Here is a 27,563-nt window from a genome sequence, read left to right as displayed (position 1 = left end):
TGAAACAAGCTGCCCAGTGCCTGCGGTGTAATCGACACAAATTTCTTTACACATTTTACAATTCTAGTGACCAGCCAGCCCAGCTGACCCTAGACTTTTCTAGTTTTAACACCAACAACCCCACAGTCTGAGGAGCCCCTGGTTGGTTGGTTGGTTGGTTGGTTAGTTGCTAAGTTGTATCCGACTCTTTGCAACCCCATGGACTGTAGCCCGCCAGGCTCCTCTGTCCATGGAATTCTCCAGACAAGAATACTGGAGTGGGTTGCCATTTCCTTCTCCTGGGGATCTTCCCGACCCAGGGATGGAACCCACGTCTCCTGCATTAACAGGTGGCTTCTTTACCACTGAGCCGTCGGGGAAGCCCAGACACCCCTGGTCCTGGGCAAATCAGGGTGGTTGGCTACACTGTCTGCAGTGCAAACTGGGATGAATATTCTTTCCTGTGACTCTGAACCCCTGAAGCTCATACATAAACGAGAAATGGTGGTATGCAGAAAAGTCCTCTGCTTTGCTGAACTCAATGTTCTAAACTTAAGCAGCTGGCATTTTGCTTTAAGTTCTTTTCTATTCAACCTTTCAGAATGAAGGATCTTTCCTTTTAATGAAATTTGCATTTCATCCACAAGGTAAAAGCCAGTGTCCTTGACTTCCCTGAAAAGTGACAAGTGGATGCTTTTGTAAACCAAACACTAAGGATATAACAAAAACAGAGGTTGCCGTTAATTGAGTTCAGATATGAAAAAGTAGATGAAAACCCTTAAAGATATATTCGGGAGAGAGAGAGATTCAGAGGAGAGACAGAAAGGAGAGGGAGAGAGATCCATTTCCTGTAAAATGAAAAGCCATGAAAGGAAAACTCATATAGGAAAAGTCACTTGAATTCCTTTTTGAACCCAGCAGATTCAAAAGGAAAGAGAAACCAGCAGTCCTTGAATGTGTGATTGATGTCAGTGACCTCACAGGTGAAAGAGGAGAGTGAAAAAGCTGGCTTAAAACTCAATATTCAAAAAACTAAGAACATGGCATCTGGTCCCATCACTTCATGGCAAGCAGCGGGGGGGGAAACAATGGAAACAGTGACAGACTTTATTTTCTTGGGCTCCAAAATCACTGCAGACGGTGACTGCAGCCATGAAATTAAGAGACGCTTGCTGCTTGGAAGAAAAACTATGACAAACCTAGACAGCATATTAAAAAGCAGAGACATCACTTTGCTGACAAAGGTTTATATAATCAAAGCTGTGGTTTTTCCAGTAGTCATGTACTGATGTGAGAGTTGGACCATAAAGAAGGCTGAGCACCAAAGAATTGATGCTTTCGAGCTGTGGTGCTGCAGAAGACTCTTGACAGTCCCTTGGACTGCAAGGAGATCAAACCACTCCATCCTAAAGGAAATCAACCCTGAATATTCATTGAAAGGACTGATGTTGAAGCTGAAGCTCCAATCCTTTGGCCACCTGATGCGAAGAGCCTACTCATCAGAAAACACCCTGATGCTGGGAAAGATTGAAGGCAAGAGAAGAGGGTGACAGAGGATGAGACGGTTGGATGGCATCACTGACTCAATGGACATGAGTTTGAGCAGACTCTGGGAGTTGGTGAAGGACAGGGAAGCCTGATGTGCTGCAGTCCTTGGGGTTGCAAAGAGTCGGACACGACTGAGCGAGTGAACAGCAACCTCATGGGTGGAGGAGGCACTGCAGAAAGCAGAGCCAGTGGGCGGGGGCAGATTTCAGCTACACAGCTCTGGGCTCCTCCCTGGGGTTGCAGCCTGACTGCTCAACTCAGCCTTCCCTTTCCATGACAGGGCTGTTACCAGTCCAATCTGCTATGTGGCTCCTCCTTTCAATGCACAAAGTAAAGAAGAAGGAAGGAGCCAGGAAATGGTGCTTGGAGTTTGCAAGGTGCAGGGAGGTGAAGGATGACAATGGAGTTATGGAAAAATGAATAGCCACTTCCTTCCCCACCTTGGCTCATTTTGCCTTTGAAGCCATGGCTGCAGCCAGGCAGGTGAACCTGAGAGGCATCTGGAAGCTTTGCCTGGGTTCACGTGAATCCCTTCATCCTGCAGAGTGTTCCTGCATGTCTCTGTGATCACAGGGCAGTGGATGGACAGAGATTATGTGGCTGAGTTACCTTAAATGGGAGTGAATGGAAAAAAGTAGACCATAAACTCGATGGCTCTGAAGGTCTCTTTCTCTGTCTGCTTTTTTAAAAGACAGTTTTAGAAAATATTTATTGATTTTTGACTGTGTGGGGTCTCAGTTGCCGCATGTGGGATCTTTAATTGTCACATACAAGATCTAGTTCCCTGACCAGGGATTGAACCTAGGCCCCTGCATTGGAAGAGCAGAGTCTTAGCCACTGGGCCACCGGGGACATCCCTCCCCCACCACCCCCCAATCTGCTTTTGTCTCTTCCTGCTGTTCAGCTGAGTCCCGTTCAGATTCCTCCCACCCCAGCCAGGCCCTCCAGCACCCTTCACATAGGCTTCATGACCCCTTCCTCCACGCACTTGGAGCAGACGCATCACTGTGGTCTCAACAGTGGTCATAAGATTCCCACGTCAGCCTCCACTCCTTCAGGAACCCTTTCACAGTGGGTTGGTTTTGCCCTCCTCCATGACCACAGTAGACTCTGCACCTCTAGTATTCCAGCACGTTCTTCCCTCTGTCTTCACACGCGTGTATGACCCGTCCCCTCTAGCAGAACCCTGCCCTCTCGATGGTGGATGGTGGTGCTCCGCACTCCGGAGCCTGTGGGCGGGGCTCCCACCTTGTCACTGTGAGGGGCGTTAACCATTGCTCCACCCCCCGAGGCCATCCCATCCTCGTCCCTGTCTTTAGACCATAAGCTCCTTGAACTCAGGAGCCTTTTCCTCCTCAGTCCTGCCTCGCCAGCATCTACTACGTACATACAGGGCACTTAAGAGTGTAATTGCGCTCATGCCTGTCATGATTCCCACTCTAGAGACTGTCTTCTTCACCTCTCTGTTCCCAATGTCTAGCACAGTCCACCACACCACGATCGCTGAAATTCGTTTATTAAATGAAATTGGAGAGTTTCAAAAACTTTATTTGCGGGAAAGTCACACGATGGGCTTGCGTGTCTGTCTTCCTGGATCTCTCAGCCTCACACCCCCAGACCAGGGAAGAGCAGGGTCCGTGATAGAGGAAATGAGATATTCTGTGGGGACTCTGCCCCAGGTGGTCACTGCCCTCACAGCAGGGCCAGCTGCAGCGGTGCTGGCTGCTGTGGCAGAGTGAAAGTGAAGCTGTTAGTCGCTCATTCGCGTCCGACTCTTTGGGACCACAATGGACTGTAGCCCGCCAGGCTCCACCATCCAAGGGATTCTCCAGGCAAGAGTACTGGAGTGGGTTGCCATGCCCGCTAGCTCACGCCAGTGCTGGAGGGCTTGTGCCCACAAATGACAAGGGTCCCTTCCACTTGCACCCTAGTGATCCGAGCAAGTCACGTGGGCAAGTTGACATCAGAAGTGACATTGGTGAGCATGAGCACAGTCTGCAAGCCTGTCCTCTAGAGTTGACGTTTTCAAGTCTATGCGCGTGGATCACCTGGAGAGGATTTTAAGACAGATCCTGATTCAGTAGGTCTGGGGAGGCGGCCGGATTCTGCACGTCTCACCGTTGTCGACACTCTGAGGGCCAAGGGGAAAGCGTTGAATCCTTCCTGGCGAAACTGAACTCCTTCCCCTCACCCACCTCTGCAGAGACTGAACTCAGCTCATAGCGCTCTCGGCTTGTGTCACAAACCAAGAAAAACCTCCTTGCCAGACAGAAGACACTCGTGGTTCACCTCGAGGGCAAGGCGGGCAGAGAGGACTAGATAACGAAACCACAGACGGTGCGACCCAACCGCAAAGTCTGGAGAAGGAGAGAGCACGAGGGTGGGGCAGCTCTTCTAAGAAGCCAGAGTCCTTCCATCCAGAGGCCACCATCTGCATAAGCAGGTTTGGCTCAGGGGCCGAATTAGATCTAATTGTGTCACTTCGTGGTCTCCTGTGACTCCCTTAGTTTCTCGGAGCCCGGAAGGGTCAGGGCAGCTCTGACCAGGTCTCACGAAGGCTTCAGCCCTGGAGCATCCTACTTGTCCATGGCGCGTCGTTGCTGTCCCAGGATCTTCCACTTGCCCTTGCAAGTGGTGACGGTCACTGGTGGATGGGGGTGTCCGTGGTTCCAGGACCTAGAGCCCCTGTCACTCCGGGGTCCTCTCTGATGCTGGAGGCAGTGAGCCTGTCCCCTCCTCCTGGTGGATGAAGCTGAACCTCTGTGGTCAATGGCACAACTTCTCCCCACGTGTACCTGCGCTTGTGCGGTGCTGAACCGCAAACACGCGTGCTTCTGCTCAGCCCAGAAGAGACGGTGTTTTTCTTCATAGTAGTTTTATTTAAAAGCCGTGCCAGTCACTTTATATCCTTTCCCCCAAAGTTTTTTATTGATGGCAATCTGGCCAGCCCGAAGCTGCCGGTGGAATAAAACTGCTGACTTGGGCATTGGCTTTGACTGAGCTTATTAAACGTGCATGGTGTGTGTGCGCGCACGTGTGTGCACGATGAAAACATAGCACAGGATTCGATGGAATGAGATCTGGAAGAAACTGAAGGGCTCTCCGTTCAGAAAAGCAAAGTAGGAACTGAGGAGGGGCTGTGCCTTTACATGCTCCCTGCCGCCACTAGAGGGCGGCATTCAGGCCGGCCTCCTCCTCTCCTGCCCGGAGCCTTTCTCTCTAAGGCAGAGCTGACTGGCCTTAGGCAGCAGTCTCTGGTTGATTTGTTAAAAGTCAGCCCCTCATTTCCTGTGAGCTCTGTATCAAAAACTGGATTTCACTTCTAGGACACTAATTTCTTCCCATGAAAATATCTTTTGAAAGTGATCATAACATGAAACACACTTACATGTTCCAAATAATTACATCAAAACCGAACACATGGCTGAATTCCTTTGGTGGGTGGAGGAGGTGGAGTTTGCTTGGATCAGGCAGCTTTAAACATATGCATCTGATGAGGTTTGAACTGCAGGCACCTTCTTCGCTTCCTGGTGACTTTCTCACTGGCAACAGAGCCATTTTTCACTGGGTCTTTAAACTGTGATTGAAATTAAGATTCACCTAAAAATGGTTAAGTTCTCCATTGGAGAACTTGAAGTTATGTGGATTTTACCACAATTAAAAAAAAAATAAGTGAGATGACCAAGAAATATGTTGCATGTTTTTGAGTCACAGGGATGTGAGCAGGGTAGGGGGATGTGATCGAAGTATGGGCGCCTAGGTCTCTTTTGGAGATTTTAAAATAACTCCTAAGGGGTTGTGGGTAGCACCTTCATCTGGCTGAGGTGTTCTTGCAGCAGTGCTGGAAATAGTCAGGGGACAGGTTCTCATCTGAATCTGTTCTCATCTGAATCAACCATGAATACTCTTTGGAAGGAATATTCCAAAATACTGAAGCTGAAGCTGCAATACTTCGGCTGAAGCTGAAGCTACAATACTTTGGCCACCTGATTCAAACAGCTGGCTCACTGGAAAATACCCTGATGCTGGAAAAGCTTGAGGAGAGGGGGTAGACAGAAAATGAGATGGTTGGATGGCATCACTGATTCAATGGATATGAACTTGGGCAAACTCCGAGAGATGGCGAGGGACAGGGAAGCCTGGCGTGCTGTGGTCCACGGACTCGCAAAGAGTCAGACCCAACTTCCGGACTGAACAACAACAGGTTCTCATCAGAGCTCAGCTGTAAGTGGCTGTGGACAAGCCTCCTCTCTCCCTGGGCTTCACTGTCCTCCACTGAGAAATAATAGAAATAATTGTTTCCTCTTCATGGGCTAGAGTGTGTGGAGAAGCCCTTTGGAGACACTGAGTACAGAGACTTGGGACTGAGGCTGCTTCTCTGCCTCGGTATCTGTCCTCGTCAGGCCCCGCCTGTGGATCCTCCAGGCAGGCATTCAGGGTGGCGTCAGAGTCTGTCTTTCCCTCACAGTAGGCCGAGTAGCCCCAGACGCTGGGAGAATCAAAGCTGACAGTGAGCTCGTTAGCAGGTTGCAGAAGCAGAGTGGTCTTGTGTTCACTCATTTTGTTAAAGGCTTCCTGCCGGCAGCCCTGGAAAGATAGGTCAGGCCCAGGACACTCCCACAGGCAGAACATCTGTAAGGGAACGCCCGGCCACCTCCTCTGCAGGCTGGGGCCAGAGCCGCCCCAGAGCCGCTGGGGGCAGGGAGCTCTGCCCAGCTCTGTGAACACCCCCCAACAACCTCTTTTTCCTGCCCCCCAGAGACGGCGGCACAGCCATAGAAGTAGGGCGTGCGTGGGAGGGAGTGGAGGTGGAGGCCTGCCTACCGCGGGCAAGACGGTGGGCTCCTTTTCCCCAGGAAAGTGGGCCAGGCCTGCCACGAAGTCAGCACGCGCCAGGGTGCCAGGTGCCGTCTGTGCCTGACCTTGGATGCTCATCAGAGCACACCTACAGTGCTCTAGGGTGCGTGTGTGTGTGTGTGTCTGTGTGTGTGTCTGTGTGTTGGTGTGTGCCTGTGTGCGTTTGTGTATCTGTGTGTGCGTCTGTGTGTGTGTATGTGTCCGTGTGTGTGCACCCCTCCAGTATGTGTGTGTGTGTGTGCATGCCTCTCCAGTGTGTGTCTCTGTGTGCACGTGTGTGTGTGTCTGTGTGTGCGTACATGTGAGTGTGTACCCCTTGGAGGATGGTAGCCCCTGGGAGGGGCAGGGGGCAATGACACGTGTGTGTGCGTGTACCCCGCAGAGGAGGCAGGCCCTGGTGTGTGTGTGCCCGTGTCTGTGTGTGCCCGTGTCTCTGTGTGTGTGTACCCCTCCAGAGGAGGCAGGCCCTGGGAGGGGCTGGGGGCAGTGACTTGCTCTTGTTAAGGATGAACCTGAGGAAGCAGAGGGCCAGGGCTCTGGGAAGGAGGGAAACCAGGGACGAGGCAGGGTTTCTCGTTTTCCTACTTCCTCTGTCTTTCCATCCAGTATCTTTTGTGCAATTTTGTCCTCACTCCTCAGTTTCAGATGGAGGTTGAGGATAGCCCTGTGCTAAGCGAGGCTTCAGCCCAGAGGCCGCTGGCCCAGTGCACGGGGGTGGCCTGCACCCTAGAGCAGACATGTCCAGGATGTCCTACTCTAACAGGAAGTGCAGGAGGGCAGCATGCGGTTCTGTCTCCGGTGGGTTTTCATCGCCATTTATTCTCAGGCTCTCATCTCTCAAATGAGAGTGTGGTGTCTGCCATCTTGTGGCAGAACTTGGTAGTGCTGGCCCCCGCCCCATACCTCCTCCCTGCAGCTCCTGAAGGCCTCTGCTCTTTGGGTGGTGCTGGGTAAGGGTCACTCCGAGCCTGGGCAATAGCGCTCATTGCCGCCGGGTCCCTGCCTCTGGGAAAAGAAGCTTCTGGAGAAGGCGGCTGTGAGCTCCGGGGCCTTATGAAGGTTGTCCTTGTTTGACCCAGGAGGGTGGCCGTTTGTGAGGGAGAGGGGTCCATGCCGAGCGGGTGTTGAGTGAGGAGGTGACCCACAGAGAGGATGAGCCAGGGTGGGGAGTGAGCAGGGACAGCCCTGGTCTGAGATCCTCAAATCTCAGAGCAAGCTGACTCTCATCCAGAGCGCTCCATCGTGGCCTCGGCGGGGAAAGGTGCCAGGTCAGAATTTAAGGTCACCTTGGCACATGGGGACTCGTGTCAAAGCTTAGGGTCTCCTGAGTGGGGACCAGGGTCCCTGCGTCAAAATCCGGCCATTGTGGCTGAGCAGCAGACTGGCGAGAGTGTGAACTCTGCTCATAAGTCTGAGACCCTCAGAGTCCAACCTTTGATTTGGTACTTGGCTCTGGCTACAAGAGACAGGACGTTAGTATCACTATTTGAAGTCAGTCTGAGAAGCTCTCTGGTTCTCTGAACTTGGGCCAGGCTTGTCAGGTCCCAGCCCCACATCTTCCTCTTTCACAAGCTCTTAAGTAGTGCCCGGAGCACAGCACGCACCCCAGAGTGTTCCCTGGCCACAGCCACCTCATGTTGCAGAGCCAGCCGCCCGTCAGTGGTCCTTCTTCACAGGCAAACCTTACTGACCTGGAAGTGAATGCCTGGCAGCACACATGGAGGGCGGAGCGCCACTGTGCTCTGCACTCATGACGAGGCCACTCTTGACTTGAAGTCTGACCAGGATGGTTAGCCAGTACCCTGGTCTTGATGCGCAGGGAGGTTTTGGTTCCTGCAAACAGTTCTGGCACCAAAGGCCATGTTCACTGGCTGAGGTTCATCACAGAAACAGAACATGTTTGAGATATTTTAAGGGGGGGTAGTTTTACAAAGAGAATTTGGTGCCTCCAGAATGATCTGAAAGGCTGTTGGAGTGAAGGTCAGGGAACAGCACCTCTGGATCTGGGGATACCAAAAAGTGACAGAAATTGCTAGAATCACTGTGATGACTGCGATTGTCCTCAGCACAAGAGCCCATGGTTCTCAGGAGGAGCTGACGGAGCCCCAGGTCTGCTCTGTGCCGGCTCCTGTGCCCATGCTCACAGCTACACCTGGCGGGTGGCGGCTTCTCCTTGGATTTGCCTGCCAGGGGTTGCGTGCACATCTGCCACTGGTGGGATCTAGACTGGGGCGCTGGCGGTAGGATCTGGGAAATGCAGTTCCCCAACTTGCAGCCATGGCTTCCCTGGTGGCGCAGGCGGTAAAGAATCTGTATGCTAATACAGGAGGCCTGAGTTCAGTTCCTGGGTTGGGAAGATCCCTGGAGGAGGGAATGGCAACCCACTCCAGTATTCTTGCCTGGAGGATCCCATGGACAGAGGAGGCTGGCAGGGTACAGTCCGTAGGGTCACAAAGAGTCAGACACGACTGAGCAACTAACACTTTCAGCTTGCAGCCTGTGCAATAGCAGGGCAAGCTGAGGACATCAGGGGCCAAAGCGCAGTGCTGGACACACACTTAAATACCGACAATAGTAATAGTTACTATTGTTACTTCAGATGCTATTGTGAAGCTGAAATTAACACAGAGTGTGGCACGTGGTAAACCGTTGATAATTGCTTGTTTATAAAAGATTGTCCCAAAGTCAGAATGGCTCCCCATTTTCCTTTCTAATGCTTATAAGGAAACTGCCTGTGTCTGAGCTGTGGTGTCCAAACCGCAAGCCTTGGTGAGGCCCCTTTCATTAATCCTGCACCTGCCCGGCATCAGATTCTCTGTTGGCCTCATTCTGGCTCAGAGGACTGGCAGGAGATCCAGCAGAAAGGTGAAGGCTCTCAGGGAAGAATGGATCAGTGACTCATGCATCCTTGCTAAGTTGCTTCAGTTCAGTTCAGGCGCTCGGTCATGTCCAACTCTTTGCGACCCCATGAATTGCAGCACACCAGGCCTCCCTGTCCATCACCAACTCCTGGAGTTCACCCAAATTCATGTGCATCAAGTCGGTGATGCCATCCAACCATCTCATCCTCTGTCGTCCCCTTCTCCTCCTGCCCCTAATCCCTCCCAGCATCAGGGTCTTTTACAATGAGTCAACTCTTCCCATGAGGTGGTCAAAGTATTGGAGTTTCAGCCTCAGCATCTGTCCTTCCAATGAACACCCAGAACTGGTATCCTTTAGGATGGACTGGTTGGATCTCCTTGCAGTCCACGGGACTCTCAAGAGTCTTCTCCAACACCACAGTGCAAAAGCATCAATTCTTTGGTGCTCAGCTTTCTTCACAGTCCAACTCCCACATCCATACATGACTACTGGAAAAACCATAGCCTTGACTAGACAGACCTTTGTTGGCAAAGTGATGTCTCTGCTTTTGAATATGCTATCTAGGTTGGACATAACTTTCCTTCCAAGGAGTAAGCGTCTTTTAATTTCATGGCTGCAATCACCATCTGCAGTGATTTTGGAGCCCCCCAAAATAAAGTCTGACACTGTTTCCACTGTTTCCCCATCTATTTGCCATGAAGTGAGGGGACCAGATGCCATGATCTTCGTTTTCTGAATGTTGAGCTTTAAGCCAACTTTTTCACTCTCCTCTTTCACTTTCATCAAGAGGCTTTTTAGTTCCTCTTCACTTTCTACCATAAGGGTGGTGTCATCTGCGTATCTGAGGTTATTGATATTTCTCCCGGCAATCTTGATCCCAGCTTGTGCTTCTTCCAGCCCAGCGTTTCTCATGATGTACTCTGCATAGAAGTTAAATAAGCAGGGTGACAATATACAGCCTTGATGTACTCCTTTTCCTATTTGGAACCAGTCTGTTGTTCCACGTCCAGTTCTAACTGTTGCTTCCTGACCTGCATACAGGTTTCTCAAGAGGCAGATCAGGGAGTCTGGTATTCCCATCTCTTTCAGAATTTTCCACAGTTTATTGTGATCCACACAGTCAAAGGCTTTGGCATAGTCAAGAAAGCAGAAATAGATGTGTTTCTGGAACTCTCTTGCTTTTTCGATGATCCAGCGGATGTTGGCAATTTGATCTCTGGTTCCTCTGCCTTTTCTAAAATCAACTTGAACATCAGGAAGTTCACGGTTCACGTATTGCTGAAGCCTGGCTTAGAGAATTTTGAGCTTACTTTACTAGTGTGTGAGATGAGTGCAATTGTGCGGTAGTTTGAGCATTCTTTGGCATTACCTTTCTTAGGGATTGGGATGAAAACTGACCTTTTCCAGTTCTGTGACCACTGCTGAGTTTTCCAAATTTGCTGGCATGTTGAGTGCAGCACTTTCACAGCATCATCTTTAAGGATCTGAAATAACTCAACTGGAATTCCATCACCTGCACTAGCTTTGTTTGTAGTGATGCTTTCTAAGGCCCACTTGACTTCACATTCCAGGATGTCTGGCTCTAGGTGAGTGATCACACTATCATGATTTCTGGATCATAAAGATCTTTTTTATACAGTTCTTCTGTGTATTCTTGCCACCTCTTCTTAATATCTTCTGCTTCTGTTAGGTCCATACCATTTCTGTCCTTAATTGTGCCCATCTTTGCATGAAATGTTCCCTTGGTATCTCTAATTTTCTTGAAGAGATCTCTAGTCTTTCCCATTCTGTTGTTTTCCTCTATTTCTTTGCATTGATCGCTGAGGAAGGCTTTTTTTAAATCACTCCTGGCTATTCTTTGGAACTCTGCATTCAGATGCTCATATCTTTCCTTTTCTCCTTTGCTTTTCGCTTCTCTTCTTTTCACAGCTATTTGTAAGGCCTCATCAGACAGCCATTTTGCTTTTTTGCATTTCTTTTCCATGGGGATGGTCTTGATCCCTGTCTCCGGTACAATGTCATGAACCTCCATCCATAGTTCATCGGGCACTCTATCAGATCTAGTCCCTTAAATCTATTTCTCACTTCCACTGTATAATCATAAGGGATTTGATTTAGGTCATACCTGAATGGTCTAGTGGTTTTCCCTACTTTCTTCAATTTATGTCTGAATTTGGCAATAAGTAGTTCATGATCTGAGCCACAGTCAGCTCCCGGTCTTGTTTTTGCTGACTGTATAGAGCTTCTCCATCTTTGGTTGCAAAGAATATGATCAATCTGATTTCGGTATTGACCATCGCTTCAGTTGTCTCCAACTCTGGGTGACCCTATGGCCTATAACCCACCAGGCTCCTCTGTCCATGGGATTCTCCAGGCAAGAATACTCGAGTGTGTTGCCATACCCTCCTCCAGGGGATCTTCCCAACCCAGGGGCCGAACCTGCATCTCCTACATTGCAGGAGGATTCTTTACCGTCTGAGCCACCAGGGAAGCCCTTCAGTGACTCATGCCAAAAATTAAATTGGATTTCCCATGCTGGGCCAATTCGACAACTTCATCTTAAATGGACCAACAACAGTCAAATCCTGATCTCTCCTCTTAAAGACAAAAGCTGGAATTCTGCCTTGCACCCCCGTCCAAAATGGAATGTGTGAACCCAGGTCGCGTCACTGTGGCCTTGAGCTCAGAGACCCCAAGCAGCCTGTACCAAGAAAGAACTAGGGCACAGCTGAAATCCAGAAGGGAGAGGAAACAGGCGGAGATCCACGGGGAACAATGTCTATTTCTTAATCCGTCTCCTGCCCCAAATAGCTGGGCTCTCCTCCCCCACTGGTGTTTACTGTGTTCCTCTCCCTGGCAGCAGGTGCCACCAGGCCTTAAACTGGGTCACAGAGGGCGGTGAGGAGCCGACCAGGCCCTCTGGCCACATCCTCCCCTGACTTCACTCCCCAGGCTCCAGACTGCAGGGGCAGAGCCCAGACTCCAGGTGGCCCCTGCCCTCCAGGGCGTCCTGGCGGGGTCCCTGCTGCCCAGAGCCACAACCAGCGAGGGGGCCATGCTCTGTCCATCCCGTGCTGGGGCAGAGGGGCCACACTGCCCCCCCCCACTGCAGTCGCAGTGAGTCCCCTCAGGGACCCCTCCTCCCCAGGGCAGCCAGAACCCACACAAGGGCTCCCAACACCCTGAGGGCAGAGCTAGTGTAGAGCGTAGAGTATAAATTTCAGAATCAGAAAACAAACAAATTAAACCCCAGATTTGAAACCCCAGACCCCTGAGACACAGGGAGGGAGATGCTTGCTCAGGATAACGCAGCGGGAAGTGGTCCAGCGCATGCCCCAAGCACCACTGCTCACCCCCTCCCCTCTGTGGCCACGTGTCTGCCCCTCCCGTCCCACCCCGCCCCTCCTCATTCCCAGGATCCCCGGCATCTGGTCCTGATGGCTCTTTTTTCTCCACAGGTTCTGTCGGAGCATGGTTTCGGCCTGATCACCACGGACATCCGGGAGGGACAGACCTTTTACTATGCGGAAGATTACCACCAGCAGTACCTGAGCAAGGACCCCGACGGGTACTGCGGCCTCGGGGGCACCGGAGTGTCTTGTCCCCTGGGTATTAAAAAGTAATTTCTCCCCATGTGGTCAGCCCTCGAGGTCACAGCAAAAATGCTTCCAACAAATCGGAGAATTCTTTTGTGGTTCACGCCAGGGATTTTTTGAAGTGCACAAAGGCATTCATAAAAATCTGGTTTATTAAGGGGTAATTTACATGAAGTGCCATGGCAAGTTGATAACGTGTGATTTATCTTCTAATAAGTTATGGTGGGAGGAGCCCGCGGTGAAATTTTTTGGATCATTTGATGTCTGAGGTTAATGAATAATTAGTGTTCACCTTTTTTGTGCTTGGGTGCCTGCCCTGGACTTCAGGGAACCAAGCTGGGAGAATATGTGTTGGGAGGGGAGAGGTCAGGGCTTCCTTCACCACAGCCGGCCCTCCTCAAAAGCCCTCCTGCCCTTCAGTGCCTTAAAATTTGCAGATGTTTATAGCCTCAATGAATCGTTCACTGAAATACTTTGCTTAACTGATCCTATACATGTATAAGGGGCTTTCTCTCTCTTTTTCGCCCTCCTTATGGCAGGGAGAAGCTGTGAGTTAGCTTGATAAATTTTAACGCTTTGCTCACAGCTATGGCATATGCTTATTCTAATAAAGGTCTGCTAATACGAACTGATGTCTCATCTGTCTTTTGCTTGTTTAGGTAGGATACTTGTAAGTGTTGTAAATTTTAGAGCTCTCAAAGGCTAAGTATCATTTTCCCCCAGATGGGAAATCTGATTGCAATCTTTAGAAAACATGTATAGCTCTAGCTCCTTGCAACTTTAGTAATAATAGCTGTTTTCCATCTGCCTATTATAGTCATCACATCAGGGGCTAGTCCAGGCAGAGAATAGACACATGGAATCCCTGCCCTTAAGAGTCTGTATTGAGGACAAGGGGCAGAGGACACATGCAATAAACAGGTAAACCCATGAAAAAGTAAGATAATTTCTGGTCCTCACAAATGATAGGGAGATGGCAAATCAGATAAGCTAGTAAGTTGGGCCTGGGGGCTGCTGAGCTGGGTTTAGAACTGTTTTAGCTAGGCGGGTCAGGGGAGGTGGTGCCATGTAAGTTGAGGACTGAGTACTCTGAATGGTGCAAAGGAGAAATGAACTCACAGGTTGGGGCAGAGAACGGCATTCTGGGGTCAGGAGGTGGATGAAGAAATAGAACACGGTCCCCCTTGGATAGAGCCCGGAAGACCAGGAAGTATACATGGCCCAAGGCGGGGGAAAATTTGTGGTGTTTGAGAACAAAGAAGCCAGTGGGGCTGCAATGGTTGTGAATGGGGACGATATTAGGGAGAAGTATCCCAGAGAAATAGGAAAAGCCAGACCATGCTGAGTCTTCTAAAGACATGTTAAGAAGACTAAAAAATTGTATTCTAATTCGTCCTTCCCCTACCCGCTTTCCCCTTTGGTAACCATAAACTTGTTTTCTATGTCTGCGAGTCCGTTTCTATTTTGTAAATAAGTTCATTTAGATTCCACATAGCAGTGATATCATATGGTATTTGTCTTTCTCTCTCTGATTTACTTTACTTAGTACGATAATCCCCAGGTCCATCCATGTCACTGCAAATAACATTATTTCATTCTCTTTTGTGGCTGAGTGATATTCTGTTGTATATGTATGCACCACATCTTCTGTGTCCATTCCTCTGTCAGGGACATTTAGGTTGCTTCCATGTCTTGGCTATTGTAAATAGTGCTGTTCTAGACATACAGGTGCATATATCTTTTTGAATTTAGAGATTTCTCCAGATATGTGCCCAGGAGTGGGATTACTGGGTCATATGGTAACTCTATTTTTAATTTTTTTCAGGAACTTCCATAATATTCTCCATAGTGGCTTCACCAATTTAATTCCCACCAACAATGTGGGAGAGTTCCCTTTTCTCCACACCCTCTCCAGCATGTCTATTTGTAGACATTTTAATAATGGCCATTCTGACTGGTTAAAACCAATTCCTCACCGTAGTTTTGATTTGCATTTCTCTACTAATGAGTGATGTCGAACATCTTTTCATGTGCCTGTTGGCCGTCTGTATGTCATCTTTGAAGAAATATCTATTTAGATCTTCTACCCATGATTGGACCGACAAGGGCTTAATTTCCAAACAGCTCATGAAACTCAATAACAAAAAAGCAAACAACCCAATGAGCTGTGTGTTTCTCTCCCACCTCATCTCTAGGACATTTCTGCGTCAGTGACACACTGATCCTGAATCTCAGCGTTGTTACTCGTGGTCTCTGAGAGCCAGCAGCAGCATTTACTGGGGCTCCGAACCAAGTGGAGACAAAGGAAGGTAAAGGGCAGGGACCTTTCTGGAGACCAAGTCCGTAGGTCTCAGGGATGAGCTATGAGTGAAGGAAGCACGGAGTTGAAATATTTCTCCACACAGGAGCAAAAGAAATGGAAAATGAAAGAAGCTGTAGAAGAGACCTGATTGTGAGAGAGAAAGAGAACAGGCTTTCTATTTCAGAGATCCTCGGACCACTCCCCGTGGAAAGATGCTCCATCCAAACTCTTGGAGAGGCCTCAGGGTCAAGTCGGGAATCTGCCTCCAGCTCCCACCCCGGTTGTATTTTAAGCACTGCTATAGGTAGATGACCGGAGCTTCCCAGGTGGTGCAAAGAATCCCCCTGCCAATGCAGGAGGCGCAGGGGACACGAGTTTGATCCCTGGGTCAGGAAGATCCCCTGGAGGAGGAAATGGCAGCCGGCTCCCGTATTCTTGCCTGGAAAATTCCACGGAGAGAGGAGCCTGGTGGGCTACAGTCCACGGGGTCACAAAGAGCCAGACACGACTGAGTGTCCGAGCATGAACACACACGGATAGGTATCTGATTATTTCAGGCACAGCTAATTGTATCAGAATCCTGGCAACCTACAACCCACCCTTGAACTTGCTTCAAAGGCTGAGAAGGACACTTGGTTTTGAGCCAATGCATGTTTAATCACGGGGACAATAGAAACATCAGAAAATACAGTACCAAGATGGCCCAGGGCGATAGAAGCAAACTGTACCCAGAGTCTGGCTCATGCTTGTAGGGCCTTTTTGACAGCTTGGTCTTCGTCTCAATCCATGACAGGTAACTAGACACCTGTGTGTACACTCCAGGCTGTTTCTTCTGGCCACAGCCCACTCCCCAGCTGACAATGCCCAGTTGGTACCATTTGCTTTTCCTGGTTTTTTTCTGGCAAACCAGAGGCCCCCCACTGTCACCCTAGGAGAGAAAAGTTGTTTGGATATGGAAGGTGTGGCAGCAGGTTGCTCTTACAGCCTACTGAGGGGTGGCATCTGGCACAAAGCACACGGTGTCATTGGATGGGTGGATGTTTTTAATCTTGATTTGGCTCTCCAACCATGACTATGCTCCCAGCTCTTCAACTCTCAGAAAAGGGAGCAAGCAATTTAGTCAAAAGCAATGACGATGAATGACAATTTGGTCAAAAAAGTAAATATCCAGCATCATCGTCCAGTCACATGCGTTCATTTTGATGTACCAAGGAGTGGTTTCCAAATTTGTTTTGCCTCTAAGCACTTTTTTGTTTTTCAGAATTCTTCCAGTTTCCCCAGGAAAAGCTTCATTTTGCTCTGAGTTGTTCACAATAGCAAAATGGAAAAACCCAAACCAAAAACCCATTATGCTTTACAATAGGTCATTGGTTTAAGACAACAGGCATACAGACTATATATTCAGAAGGCAGAAAGTACAAAAATCATGTCAAAATGTTAGACTGTGGTTTAAGACATCAAATTTTCAACAATTTACCAATCTTAAAGCATCATGGAGAAGGCAATGGCACCCCACTCCAGTACGCTTGCCTGGAAAATCCCATGGATGGAGGAGCCTGGTGGGCTGCAGTCCATGGGGTCGCTAGGAGTCATACATGACTGAGCGACTTCACTTTCACTTTTCACTGTCACGCATTGGAGAAGGAAATGGCAACCCACTCCAGTGTTCTTGCCTGGAGAATCCCAGGGACGGGGGAGCCTGGTGGGCTGCCGTCTATGGGGTTGCATAGAGTTGGACACGACTGAAGCGACTTAGCAGCAGCAGCAGCAGCAAATCATCATGAAAGAGATTGCCCCCAAAAGCCCAGGTGGAGCAGACATCATTGACATGAAAACAAAGGAACACACAAACTTTCATGCCCCCAAAGCTTTTGCACCATTTTACAATTTCTATTAAAGAATCATGCATCTTGATAAAAAATCAGAAAACTGAGATATGGAAAAAGAACATAAAGAATACTCATAATAACATTAGTAAGTAAATTTATGTATAAGAATGGACACAGTTGTGTATGAAAGGTAAGATATAGTTAATACGTTGACAGTGATTTCTCTGGGGAGTGAAAAGGAAAACAATTATAAAAGGCAAACTTCCTGTTCACTGCGCACCTTCCTCTACCCCTGGCATTTTCTTTACGTGTGCTCAAATAAATAAGTGAAATAAACAACACTGCTAATTCCAGCCACGAAGAGGCAGCTCCTTAGTCCAGTGTAACTTTCTGCATCCTCCTGTTTGCAAATACACAGACACGTCATTATTATTTTACAGAAAGAGGATCCAGCAGCACATAGCGTCTCCCAGCTTACAAAGATTTATTGTTGAGAATACTAAGTGACACGCAGGAAAGTCAAGAAGAATTACCATTTAAACGACATGCCAAAAATCCAAATACAAAACAAACAACCCCACCTCCCCAGTAGTATATGGGTTGGAGTTTTTAAAACCAAATTGTTTTTGTGGACAAATTGCTGTGCCCATCAACTTAATTTGAACTAAACTGTTCTTTACCTAATTCTTTGACGTCATTGGAAATTCCCATAATCTCTCTTTAAAATGAAGAATAATACTCGCTTCTCTAGGGATGAAGGGCATCTATGTGAAAGATGTATGTGTGGGAAGTCACTTCATTCATGTCTGACTCTGTGCAACCCCATGAACTGAAGCCCGCCAGGCTCCTCTGTCCATGGGATTCTCCAAGCAAGAATACTGGAGTGGGTTGCCATTTCCTTCTCCAGGGGATCTTCCTGACCCAGGGATCAAAGCCATGTCTCTTAGGTTTCCTGCATTGGCAGGTGAGTTCTTTACCACCAGCGCCACCTGGGAAGCTGAATGATGTAGTTAAGAACTTAAATTTCTGGAGCCAGACCTGGATTCATACCCCAGGATGAATACTTAGTTGAGAGAATGTGAACTTTTCCTTCAATGTTTTGAGGCTCATTTTTTTTGCTGGTGATCATCGCACCTCTCCCATAGGACCGCTGTGTAAAGGGAAGGAAGTGACCCCTGTAAAACACACCCTGTGATGTATGGCAAGCCTCACTCACTAGTAGCTCCCAGCATCTTTGTGGCGGTTGAATCTTTGTGGAGCTGCTGCATTTTGGAGCCCCATTTCTATTGGAACCCCAAAGATGGCTCTTCCCCCTGAGGTCATCATGCCTTGGTTAGAACTCAGAGTCTGTCACCACATCTCCCTGGTGTGTCCTCTGCAAGGCTGTCAGCTTTCCTGGTCTTCCTTTTCCCATCTGAAATAGGCCTGCTTCCCAGGGCTAGTTCACAAGCCTTAGGTGTATTTGTGGAAGTACTCTGTGTGGTGTTGAGCACTGAGCAGATGTAAGACAGGGTGATGGAGAAGGCGGTATTTGTATTGTTTACCATGACCCTCCTCTGCTCTGTGCATTTCTAAATGCGTTCGTACATGACTCACTTTATCTTCACAGCAATCCTAAGAAGACTCTTGTGCATGCTAAGTCACTTCAGTCCTGTCTGACTCTTTGCGATTCTATGGACCATAGACCGCCAGGCTCCTCTGCCAATAGGATTCTCCAGGCAAGAATACTGGAGTTGGTTGCCGTGCCCTCCTCCAGGGGATCTTCCCCACCCAGAGATCAAACCCGTGTCTCTTACATCCCCTGCACTGGCAGGCAAGTTCTTTACCACTAGCACCACCTGGAAAGTCCTCAAAAGACCCTTAGTTGTCCCATTTTATAGACAGGGAAATCTGAAAAGGCACAGAGGGGAGCCCAGGCAGGGAGTAGAGGAGCCAGAAGGGAAGCTTAGGCAGCCTGCGGACCTAACCACTACCCCGCACAGCCCCCATTTGGTCACGGAGCAGCCCTCCCAAATTCTTGTCCACCTGGAACCTCAGGATTTGACCTTATTTGGAAATAGAATCTGTGTGGATGTAATTAGTTCCTTTAAGATGAAGTCCCACTGGATTAGTGTGGACCCTAATCCACACTATTAGGCAACCCTATAAGAAGACGAATCAGAGGAGACACACGGGGAGAAGGCCATCTGACCCGAGTTCTTATCTGTAGCAGGTTGACAGTGTCCACCCAAAAGATATGTTCTAACCCCTTGTATCCATCACTGTGACCTTGTTTGGAAAGAGAGTCTTTACAGGTCTAATTGAGGATCTTTGGGGATGATTACTCTGGATTCAGGGTGAGTTCTAAATCCAACGAGTGGTGTCCTTATAAGAAAAAAGAAAAGAGTGACACAGAAGAGAAGGCATTTTAAGACAGAGGCAGAGACTGGAATAATGCCCCTACATTATTGAAGATGGATGCGGAGAGCAGAAGGATGCACCTGCAGGCTAAGCAAAACCCAGGAATGCCTGCAACCACCTGAAACCAGAAAAGGCAAAGAAGGGTCCTCCCCTAGACCCTCGAGAGGGAGCAGAGCCCCGCCAATGCCCTGATTTGGGACTTCTGGTATCTGTGAGAGCAACACGTTTCTGTTGTTTTAATCCACCTCCTATTCAGAGGAGAGAGAGGGAAGCCAGGTATCCCACCCTCTCAGCCAGCTTTCTGGGGCAGCCTCTCTCCCAGCTTTACCTGGCAGGCATCCTTCCCACCTTCAAGGTCCCCGGCACACAGCATGCTCTTGGTGAGTAGCGGCATCAGCTCAAAGCAGGTTTCCCACTTGATCAGCTGGATGTTGACTTTCTGGAGCCCCATCTCCGTACTCCGCTGAGGAACTGACCCATAGAAGAAGCAGATGGGGAAAGGACCCTGAGCACTGCATGGTCCCCTTGGTGGGCCCACCCACATCATGTCTTTTCACCTCCACAACATGGAACCGCTCCGTGGCCCAGGGAACAACCCAAATTTGGATTGGCTAAGGAGGGAGTAGGTGGGTTATCCAGGAGACTCTTGAACCCACTCTCTGTGAATCAAGAGCTCCAAGGACTGGGTTTCTATTGATTTCAGCCTCAGCGAGCCATCTTCTGGTCCTGCCAAGGGTGCCAGGTTCCAGCTAGGATCCGAAAAAGGTGTTTGATTCAAATCCATGAGGATGTAAAGAGAACCCACAGTGACAAATTCTGTCCTGGGACCCATGGCCCAAAAAGATGGACTTCATGCCAGGGCCCCTGAGTTCACTGCCTATGCACTCAAGCTGAGCCCAACTCCTAGAATGTCCACTCTCAAAGACGGGCATGTTTTCCTCTTTGTATGTTGCTGAGCTCCTGGAGCCTACAGCACTGCCTGGATCCTAGAGGAGTTTCATTGAAAATGAGGTAAATGAAGCATGAGGAACCCTACATGAAGAAGGTGGCCTTTTTTTTTTTTTTGAAGCTACTGAAAGGCTTCTAAGGGCAATTCCCAAGAAGGAATCTAACCTAGCTCTGAGCTCTGGGACCATGTGGGGATCCATGTAGAGTCATTCGGGTGCCCCCTTGCAAGAACAGCACCAAGTGGAATCTGTTTTTCCTTTCCCTGATGATTATGGGGAAAGTCGCATTAACCAAGAAGGAAAACAAGAGGACACCACTGTGTGGGTCGGCTGAACCGAGCAGCAGGAGTTGACTCTAGAAGGATGATTTTATATTCAATGAATCTCCTCTATCTTGGCCTGGATCTGTGGTTTGAGATTTTAGCCACAGGGGAGAAGAACTGGTTCCATCAACTGTGTAAGAGTTGCCCTGGCTGACATCAGCGTGTTTTTCCCAGAGCCCAGCCCCTTTGCCTATTGGGATGTCCCTCCAGATTCCTCCAGATCATCCTTAGGACACTGAATATGTTTGCCTGGGTTTTCCCTGAGGCCCTGTTTGGGATTCCTACCTCACAATATGGACCTGAAACTTGCTACGGGTGCTCAGAAAGGATGGGCATGCAGACCAAGAAGGTTCATGGTGGGACCTTAACTGAGAATCAGAAGTGCCCAGGTCCACCAAGTAGACCTCCAAGGGCCAGCAGAGCCCCCAGAGTCTGCTTCTCATTGCAATCCTCAGCCAGGGTGCCAGCCCTCACCCCGGGGTGGGCCATAATCACTCACCGGTAGTGCCCCACCCGCTCACCCAGCAGTTCCTCCATCTCTCTATGGCAGTGACCTCTGAAAGGCAAATGGGTACCTTCCTGACACCCAAGCTCAGAGGGGATTTGAGCAACAGCAAAGCGATGTCATTAAGGTAGAACCAACTGTCAAAATAATTGTGAATAATTAGCTTGTCCACTTTTATCTTCGTCAAGTTCTGGGTGTCAAGATTTTCTTCACCATGTGTGACCTCCAAGGTAGATCTTATTCCAAAATAAAAGAAAGAGGAGAAAGGTAAGTGGTGGGAAGATGAAAACTGAACCGTAGGAGAAAATAACTGCCCCACCTCCCCTATCTGAGACTGTGATCCTGGGGATGGAGGTGGGGGGAGGAGGGGTCGGGCAGCTAGGGCTCTGCACTTGGCTCATAGCCAAGGAGGAGGAGCCAGACCTGACTCCTCTGCCCTGCTTTATAGCCAACCAGCTCTTGACCTAATGGCAAGACTTGGGCAAAATTCACCTGTAGATTTCATCAACAAATGTCTAGGAAGCCATACTATGCATAAGTCAGGGGTTTCCAACCTCTGGAATCTAATGCCTGATGATCTGAGATGGAGCTGATGTAATAATAATAGAAATAAAGTGCACAATAAATGTGATGCACTTGAATCATCCCCAAACCATCCCCTCTCCCCGTCCATGGAAAAATTGTCTTTTATGAAACTTGGTCCCTGGTGCCAAAAAGTTGGAGACTGCTGGCATAAGTGATTGAGGGGCTTGACCTTGACTTGCAAGAAAAGCTGGACTGGCTGTATTACAGACAAATGAGAAGTTTTGCAAAAATACTATTTTGTGGACTGGCGCTCAGACAATGCCTTCTGCCATGCAGCCAGGCCTGTGTCCTACCCTCGGGGCCTACTGCTTCTAGGATTCCCCAGTTCCATGGTCACTGTCATGGTCAGCCCAATCCTTAGGAAAGGACCCTCCACAGGACTACATGCACTTAGCAAACTGCTGTTCCTTTCCTTAGCAAAGGAACATTTGCTCCGCAGTGTAGAACCCACACAACAAGCTGTGCAGCGTCCTAGGAGAACAGCTTCCTTCTACCTGCAAAGCATCATATTTAACCACACAAGTATCTACCTCCTTGTATTTTATTTTATGCCTGATGAATGAATAATAGGCACGTAGGGGCAAAATAATGTTAAAAATATAAATAATATAAAGTATAAAATAATATAAATACTAAAATAAATTAAATATAAATTAAATTTTAATATAATTAAAATAAATTATAATTATAAAAATAAAATGATTAAATATGTAGATATACAAATAAAATATAATTAATGTAATTTAAAATTTAAAGTTAAATAATGTAAAATATATAAATAATACAAAAAGATAATAGGCATGTAGGGTCAAAAGGCTTCCCCGGTAGCTCATATGGTAAAGAATCCTGCAATGCAGGAGACCCTGGTTTGATTCCTTGGTTGGGAAGATTCCCCATAGAGAAGGGATAGGCTACCCACTCCAGTATTCTTGGGCTTCCCTTCCTCAGACGGTAAAGAATCTGCCTGCAATGCCGGAGACCTGGGTTCGATCACTGGGTTGGGATGATACCCTGGAGGAGGGCATGGCAACCCACTCCAGTATTCCTGCCTGGAGAATCCCATGGACAGAGGAGCCTGGTGGGCTACAGTCCATGGAGTCGCAAAGAGTTGGACATGACTGAGAGACTAAGCACAGCACACAGCACAGAGGCAAATATGGGTTTCTCTGGTGGCCCAGTGGTAAAGAATCCACCTGCCAATGCAGGAGATTCGGGTTTGATCCATGGGTGAGGAAGATCCCCTGGAGAAGGAAGTGGAAACCCATTCTAGTATTCTTGCCTGGGAAATCCCAAGGACAGAGGAACCTGGCGAGCTACAGTCCATGGGGTAGACACACAAAGAGTCAGACACAACCGAGAGACTAAACAACAGCACAGGGCAAATATTCTACTACATTGCTTAAAAAAAAATTCTATCTGCAACACTTACGCATTTTTGCTTTTGAAGCAATGGGCTGCGGTCAGAATCCACCACTCACTGAGGATCGATCCTCCACAGAGATGACTCCCGTTTTCAAGGATACGTATCTGCCAGGGGAAATCTCTGATGTTTGCAGGCACCCCACCTATGATTTCCAAAACTTCAGACTTCTCAGAAGTGTTCATTTTTTGGCCACATTGCACTAAGAGCAGGAAGCAGGAAGAGGGAGGAGAAACCCAGGGCATCACACAGCAGAGTACAACAAATGGCAGAATTTGTATACTTGTGTAAGGCTTCATGCCGCCATATGGTCTTCGCCCCTCGATACTGGAGCTGAGCAAGTCTGATGCCACATCTTTAGGAAAACCATGCAGAAATCTGAAGGTCCATCCTCTTATTTTATATCATATTCTATATATATTAAATATTATGTTATTTATTTTATATTTAATATAAAACATAACTTTTTAAATTCTGAGTCTTATATGTAAACACTGCAGCAAACTTTAGCTTCCCTATTCTGAATTTTTGTTTAAGAGGTATGTGATTTTAAGTACCGCAGTTTAAGTGCGACCATCAGTGGTCATGCAAATTGAAATGTGAATGTATTTACACAAAAAATTTTGTGCAAGTACAAAAGTTCTTCTATATTTTTGCATGCTCAATGGCTCAACTTTGTGGAAAATGAGAGTTGGGACTGGCTTGGAAAATAGGAGACACATGGTTGTGAATTTTAAGAGAGTCCCTTGGAGAATGAGATGGCAACTCACTCCAGTATTCTTGCCTGGAGAATTCCATGGACAGAGAAGCCTGGCAGGCTATAGTCCATGCGGTCACAAAGGGTCAGACATGACTGAGTGACTAACACATACACATACATGCTGGGATCCTAAGGGGTTTCTATAATCTACAGATAGAAAACTGAATGAAGCCTTGCGTCTGCCAGCACCACAGAGCAAAACTCCTGGTGGGGGAATTTGGAGATCTTCCCTTGCAAATCCCACTGAAATGAAATTACTGCAGACTCTAGATTTTTTCCCAGGTGACTAATTGATCCAGATCCAGAGATGTGACCAAACAGATTAAGATAGGGAGGTCTCATCTTAGGTTTTTACTTATTTTTTCTTTGCCTGCACCATCAGGATGTCCCAGAAAATCTTTTTTCCCCAAAAAGACCCTTTCAGTATATGTCACCATGAGAAAGAGAAACATGACTGGATTTTAGCGTGGAAAGTTCCTACCTGGCAGGGAACCTGTGAAGAGGGAAAGAAGTAGGGTTTGAAGTCAGAAGTTCTGAGTTGGCCCCACTGTTTGCTAGCTGTGTATCTTAGAGCCACTGATTTAACCTCTCTGAGCCTCTGTCCTCTCGTCTTCAATACAAAGATAAGTATTAACACAGTCTGCTGCCTATTTTTTCATGTCACATCAATTTAAAGGGATGACATTTGGTTTCATTCAAGTCTGGATCAGGGAGTCTCAGTTGAGCCCAAGACTCTTGGTTCAACCTGGGGTTATCTCTGTGCAGTGTTTCCTTGGGAGGATGTCCTTGCTGGTCATCTTCCGACATCAGTGGCCATTCCTTCTCATACTGCTTCCCTGAATCCACCTCCTCTTCCAAAACTCAAGGCTGAATCCTCAGACCACTTTATTCCCTATGCATTTTGGCTGAAATGCCAAATGCCCAGCCCAGCCCAAGTTCAAGTATCACCATTATACAGACTCAAAGCTCTCATGCTTACCCTCAGGCCTCTCCGCTGAGCTCCCCCTCTTTACTGCTAAGTCGCTTCAGTCGTGTCCAACTCTGTGTGACCCCACAGACAGCAGCCCACCAGGCTCCCCCGTCTCTGGGATTCTCCAGGCAAGAACACTGGAGTGGGTTGCCATTTCCTCCTCCAATGCATGAAAGTGAAAAGTAAAAGTGAAGTCGCTCAGTCATGTCTGACTCTTAGCGACCCCATGGACTGCAGCCCACCAGGCTCCTCCATCCATGGGATTTTCCAGGCAAGAGTACTGGAGTGGGGTACCATTGCCTTCTCCATCCCCTCTTTAACAACTGCCCTATTCCATAGTTCCTAAGAACATCTAAGAGGAGCCTCAAATTAAAGCAGCCCAAACTGAACCGTCTACTTGCCTAACCTCACTTCTATGTCTTTCTCATGAGCCTGGCACAGTTCTATGGATGGTACCACACCCATCTATTTGCTTAGGCAAGAAGATCAGGCTCGAGTTATCCCTGAGTTCTCTTTCTCTCACTCCCCAGCAACCAGTTCCATCAACATTACCAAACAATGTTGAAACAGAAGCCAGACACTCCTCTGCATCCCTGTGGCTATAAACCCAGCCTGGCTATTATCCTGTCCTGCTCACTAATGCTTCTCCCCACTTCCACTCTTGCACCCCCACAGTCTATCCTCTGGAGCAGCCAGAATGTCTTTCTCAAGCACATCTCATTTTTCACTCTCCCAGTTAGACTCTCTGATGGCTTCCCATTGTCACCGGAATAAAATCCCCAAGTCCTCACTGTGCCTATATGAGCCCATCTTTCTCCAGCAACCCCTCCCCATTCACTCTGCTCCAACTAAACCGGCCTGTCTGCCTCCAAAACACACTGGACTCATTCACAGCTCAGGACCTTTGCACTTGCTGTCACTTCTGCTTGGAAATAGGTTTCCTTCTCATAGGATGGGTCTCCACCCAAGTCTTGTCGTCCCAGGAAAGCTTTCCATGACTGCCTACTAGGACAGTCTCAGCACTCCCCTGCAGATCTCCCATCACATTAGCCTGTTTTATATGTTTCATACCATTTAACAGGAACCAGAATTAACTTATATTTATTCATTTCTAAGATTAATACTTCCCTCCAGACACTAGATAGTAAAACTCCTTAAGGGTAGGAATTGAATATGTCATTCTCTGCTATAAAACATCTCTCTCCTGGACTTCCCTGCTTGCCCAGTGGTTAAGCCTCTGCGCTTCCACCACAGGGAACATGGGTTTGATCCCTGGTCAGGGAACTAAGATCACACAACACACCCAAAACAAAGACAAAACCAAAAGACATCTCTCTCCTAAAACAGCTCCCAAGTTGCTGTATAACACGGGGAGCTCAGCCTGGTGCTCTGTGACCACCTAGAGGGGTGGGATGGGAGTGGGAGGGAGGTTCAACAGAGAGGGCACGTTGTACACTTAAGGCGGATTCAATTTGTTGTATGGCAGAAACCAACACAACATTGTAAAGCAATTATCCTCCAATTTAAAAAAATAAACAGCTCCCAGCATGTAATAGAGGTTTGCTAACTGTCAACCAACAAATTGAAAATATAACACGAGTCTCCCTAAGCTCTCCAGACCCAGGGAGATGAATCCATAGTAGGTATTAAGACACTGCCTTCATTATAGCTTATATTACTTATGTTTTGCATTAGACCAATTAGGCTCCACATGATCCTTCAGAATGTTTTCAAAGAGAAAACAGCAGAGAAATTCCTTTTCAAGGATCACACGGGGCCTTAAAGCTGCAGGACAGGGCTAGTTAGCATCTTCAGATGGACAGCTGGTTACCCTTCTCAAGGGATTTACTAACATTGGCCATTCACTCTGGAAAACTGGTACCTAACATAGATGTTACACACACCAGGCTTCTCCACAGTTGGGGGTATGTGGGGAGCAATGATCTGAAAGTCTGGTCCAGGGGCCCTGGCATCAGATTCACTGGAGAGGCAGTTCCACGGATCCCACCGAGAACTACAGAATCTGCATCCTAGAACCTGACCCTTTGAACAAGCTCCCAGGTGATACACCTGATGGCAAAGGAGCGAGAGCCCTGGAGAGGCGCAGACTACAAACACCGGCAGAGACCTACGTTCCAGGCTGCTGTGTGGCCAGCGCAGCAGCAGGGCAACCGGCAGCAGGAGCATGGCTCTTCCATCCCTCCATCTTGTCATTGGCCCTGGCGTTGACTCAAGCCCATGGAGAGGCTTCAGGTAGGACTGCTCACGTGCAGTTTCAGAGGGACCCCTCAGGGCCTCGCTGTCTGTGCCTGCAGTCTTACAGCCCAGCCTGCTGCCCAGGTCACAATAGGGCACTGGGTGGAGCCAGCACAGTCCAGACAAGACAGCCAGGAGGCATCCTGGCCCGGAAGCTGATGATTCCACGAGCCAGTCCTCTGGGATGCAGAGGTCAGTGTGGAACTGGCGAGGTGGCGGGTAGCAGAGTGGAAGGATTCCACACCAGCTGGTCTCCTGTAAATCAAGGCGTCTCAGATTCACTGATGCAGCAGGAAAAAAGAGAGCTGAAGGTATTCTTCAGAAGGGACCCAAGACTGCTGATCCTAACAAATCAGGTGACACAGTGGAGCGAGCACAGGCTCAGAGTCCTACATTAGAATTCATCAACCTAACTCAAATCTTT

At 48.3% G+C, this 27,563-nt stretch overlaps 2 protein-coding genes across 4 annotated transcripts in view; one reads left to right on the top strand and one right to left on the bottom strand.

Moving 5' to 3' along the window:
• The window catches only part of MSRA (methionine sulfoxide reductase A), a 385,655-nt gene extending 372,185 nt beyond the window's left edge, over window positions 1-13,470 (top strand). For all 3 annotated transcript variants that reach the window (XM_070794410.1, XM_070794409.1, XM_070794411.1), the window contains one exon: window positions 12,705-13,470. In XM_070794410.1, the coding sequence (XP_070650511.1) occupies window positions 12,705-12,869 (165 nt within the window). In that variant the 3' untranslated portion in view covers window positions 12,870-13,470. The remainder of the gene's footprint in view (window positions 1-12,704) is intronic.
• Window positions 13,471-15,624: 2,154 nt separating this feature from the next.
• On the bottom strand, window positions 15,625-27,442 carry LOC109562439 (serine protease 52-like). Its single transcript, XM_070794412.1, has 5 exons — window positions 27,016-27,442; window positions 23,163-23,355; window positions 21,143-21,384; window positions 19,702-19,844; window positions 15,625-16,072 (listed from the first exon to the last, which is right to left on the bottom strand). The coding sequence occupies exons 1-5, from the start codon at window positions 27,095-27,097 to the stop codon at window positions 15,803-15,805; spliced, it is 930 nt and encodes a 309-aa protein (XP_070650513.1). The 5' UTR covers window positions 27,098-27,442; the 3' UTR covers window positions 15,625-15,802.
• Between the last annotated feature and the right edge of the window lie 121 nt (window positions 27,443-27,563).

This window comes from Bos indicus, chromosome 8 (genome assembly GCF_029378745.1).
Source record: "Bos indicus isolate NIAB-ARS_2022 breed Sahiwal x Tharparkar chromosome 8, NIAB-ARS_B.indTharparkar_mat_pri_1.0, whole genome shotgun sequence".
Lineage (NCBI taxonomy): Eukaryota > Metazoa > Chordata > Mammalia > Artiodactyla > Bovidae > Bos > Bos indicus.
This window is presented reverse-complemented; position numbering and strand designations above follow the sequence as displayed.

What these genes read in the sequence shown, in the direction of transcription:
- LOC109562439 (XM_070794412.1), bottom strand. Translation starts at nt 27,097, where the DNA reads ATGACAAGATGGAGGGATGGAAGAGCCATGCTCCTGCTGCCGGTTGCC. An exon ending in GCCACACAGCAGCCTGGAAC is followed by an intron (nt 23,356 to 27,015) that starts GTAGGTCTCTGC and finishes TCCTGCTCTTAG; the next exon opens with TGCAATGTGGCCAAAAAATG. An exon ending in TGCTTCAAAAGCAAAAATGC is followed by an intron (nt 21,385 to 23,162) that starts GTAAGTGTTGCA and finishes TTTTGGAATAAG; the next exon opens with ATCTACCTTGGAGGTCACAC.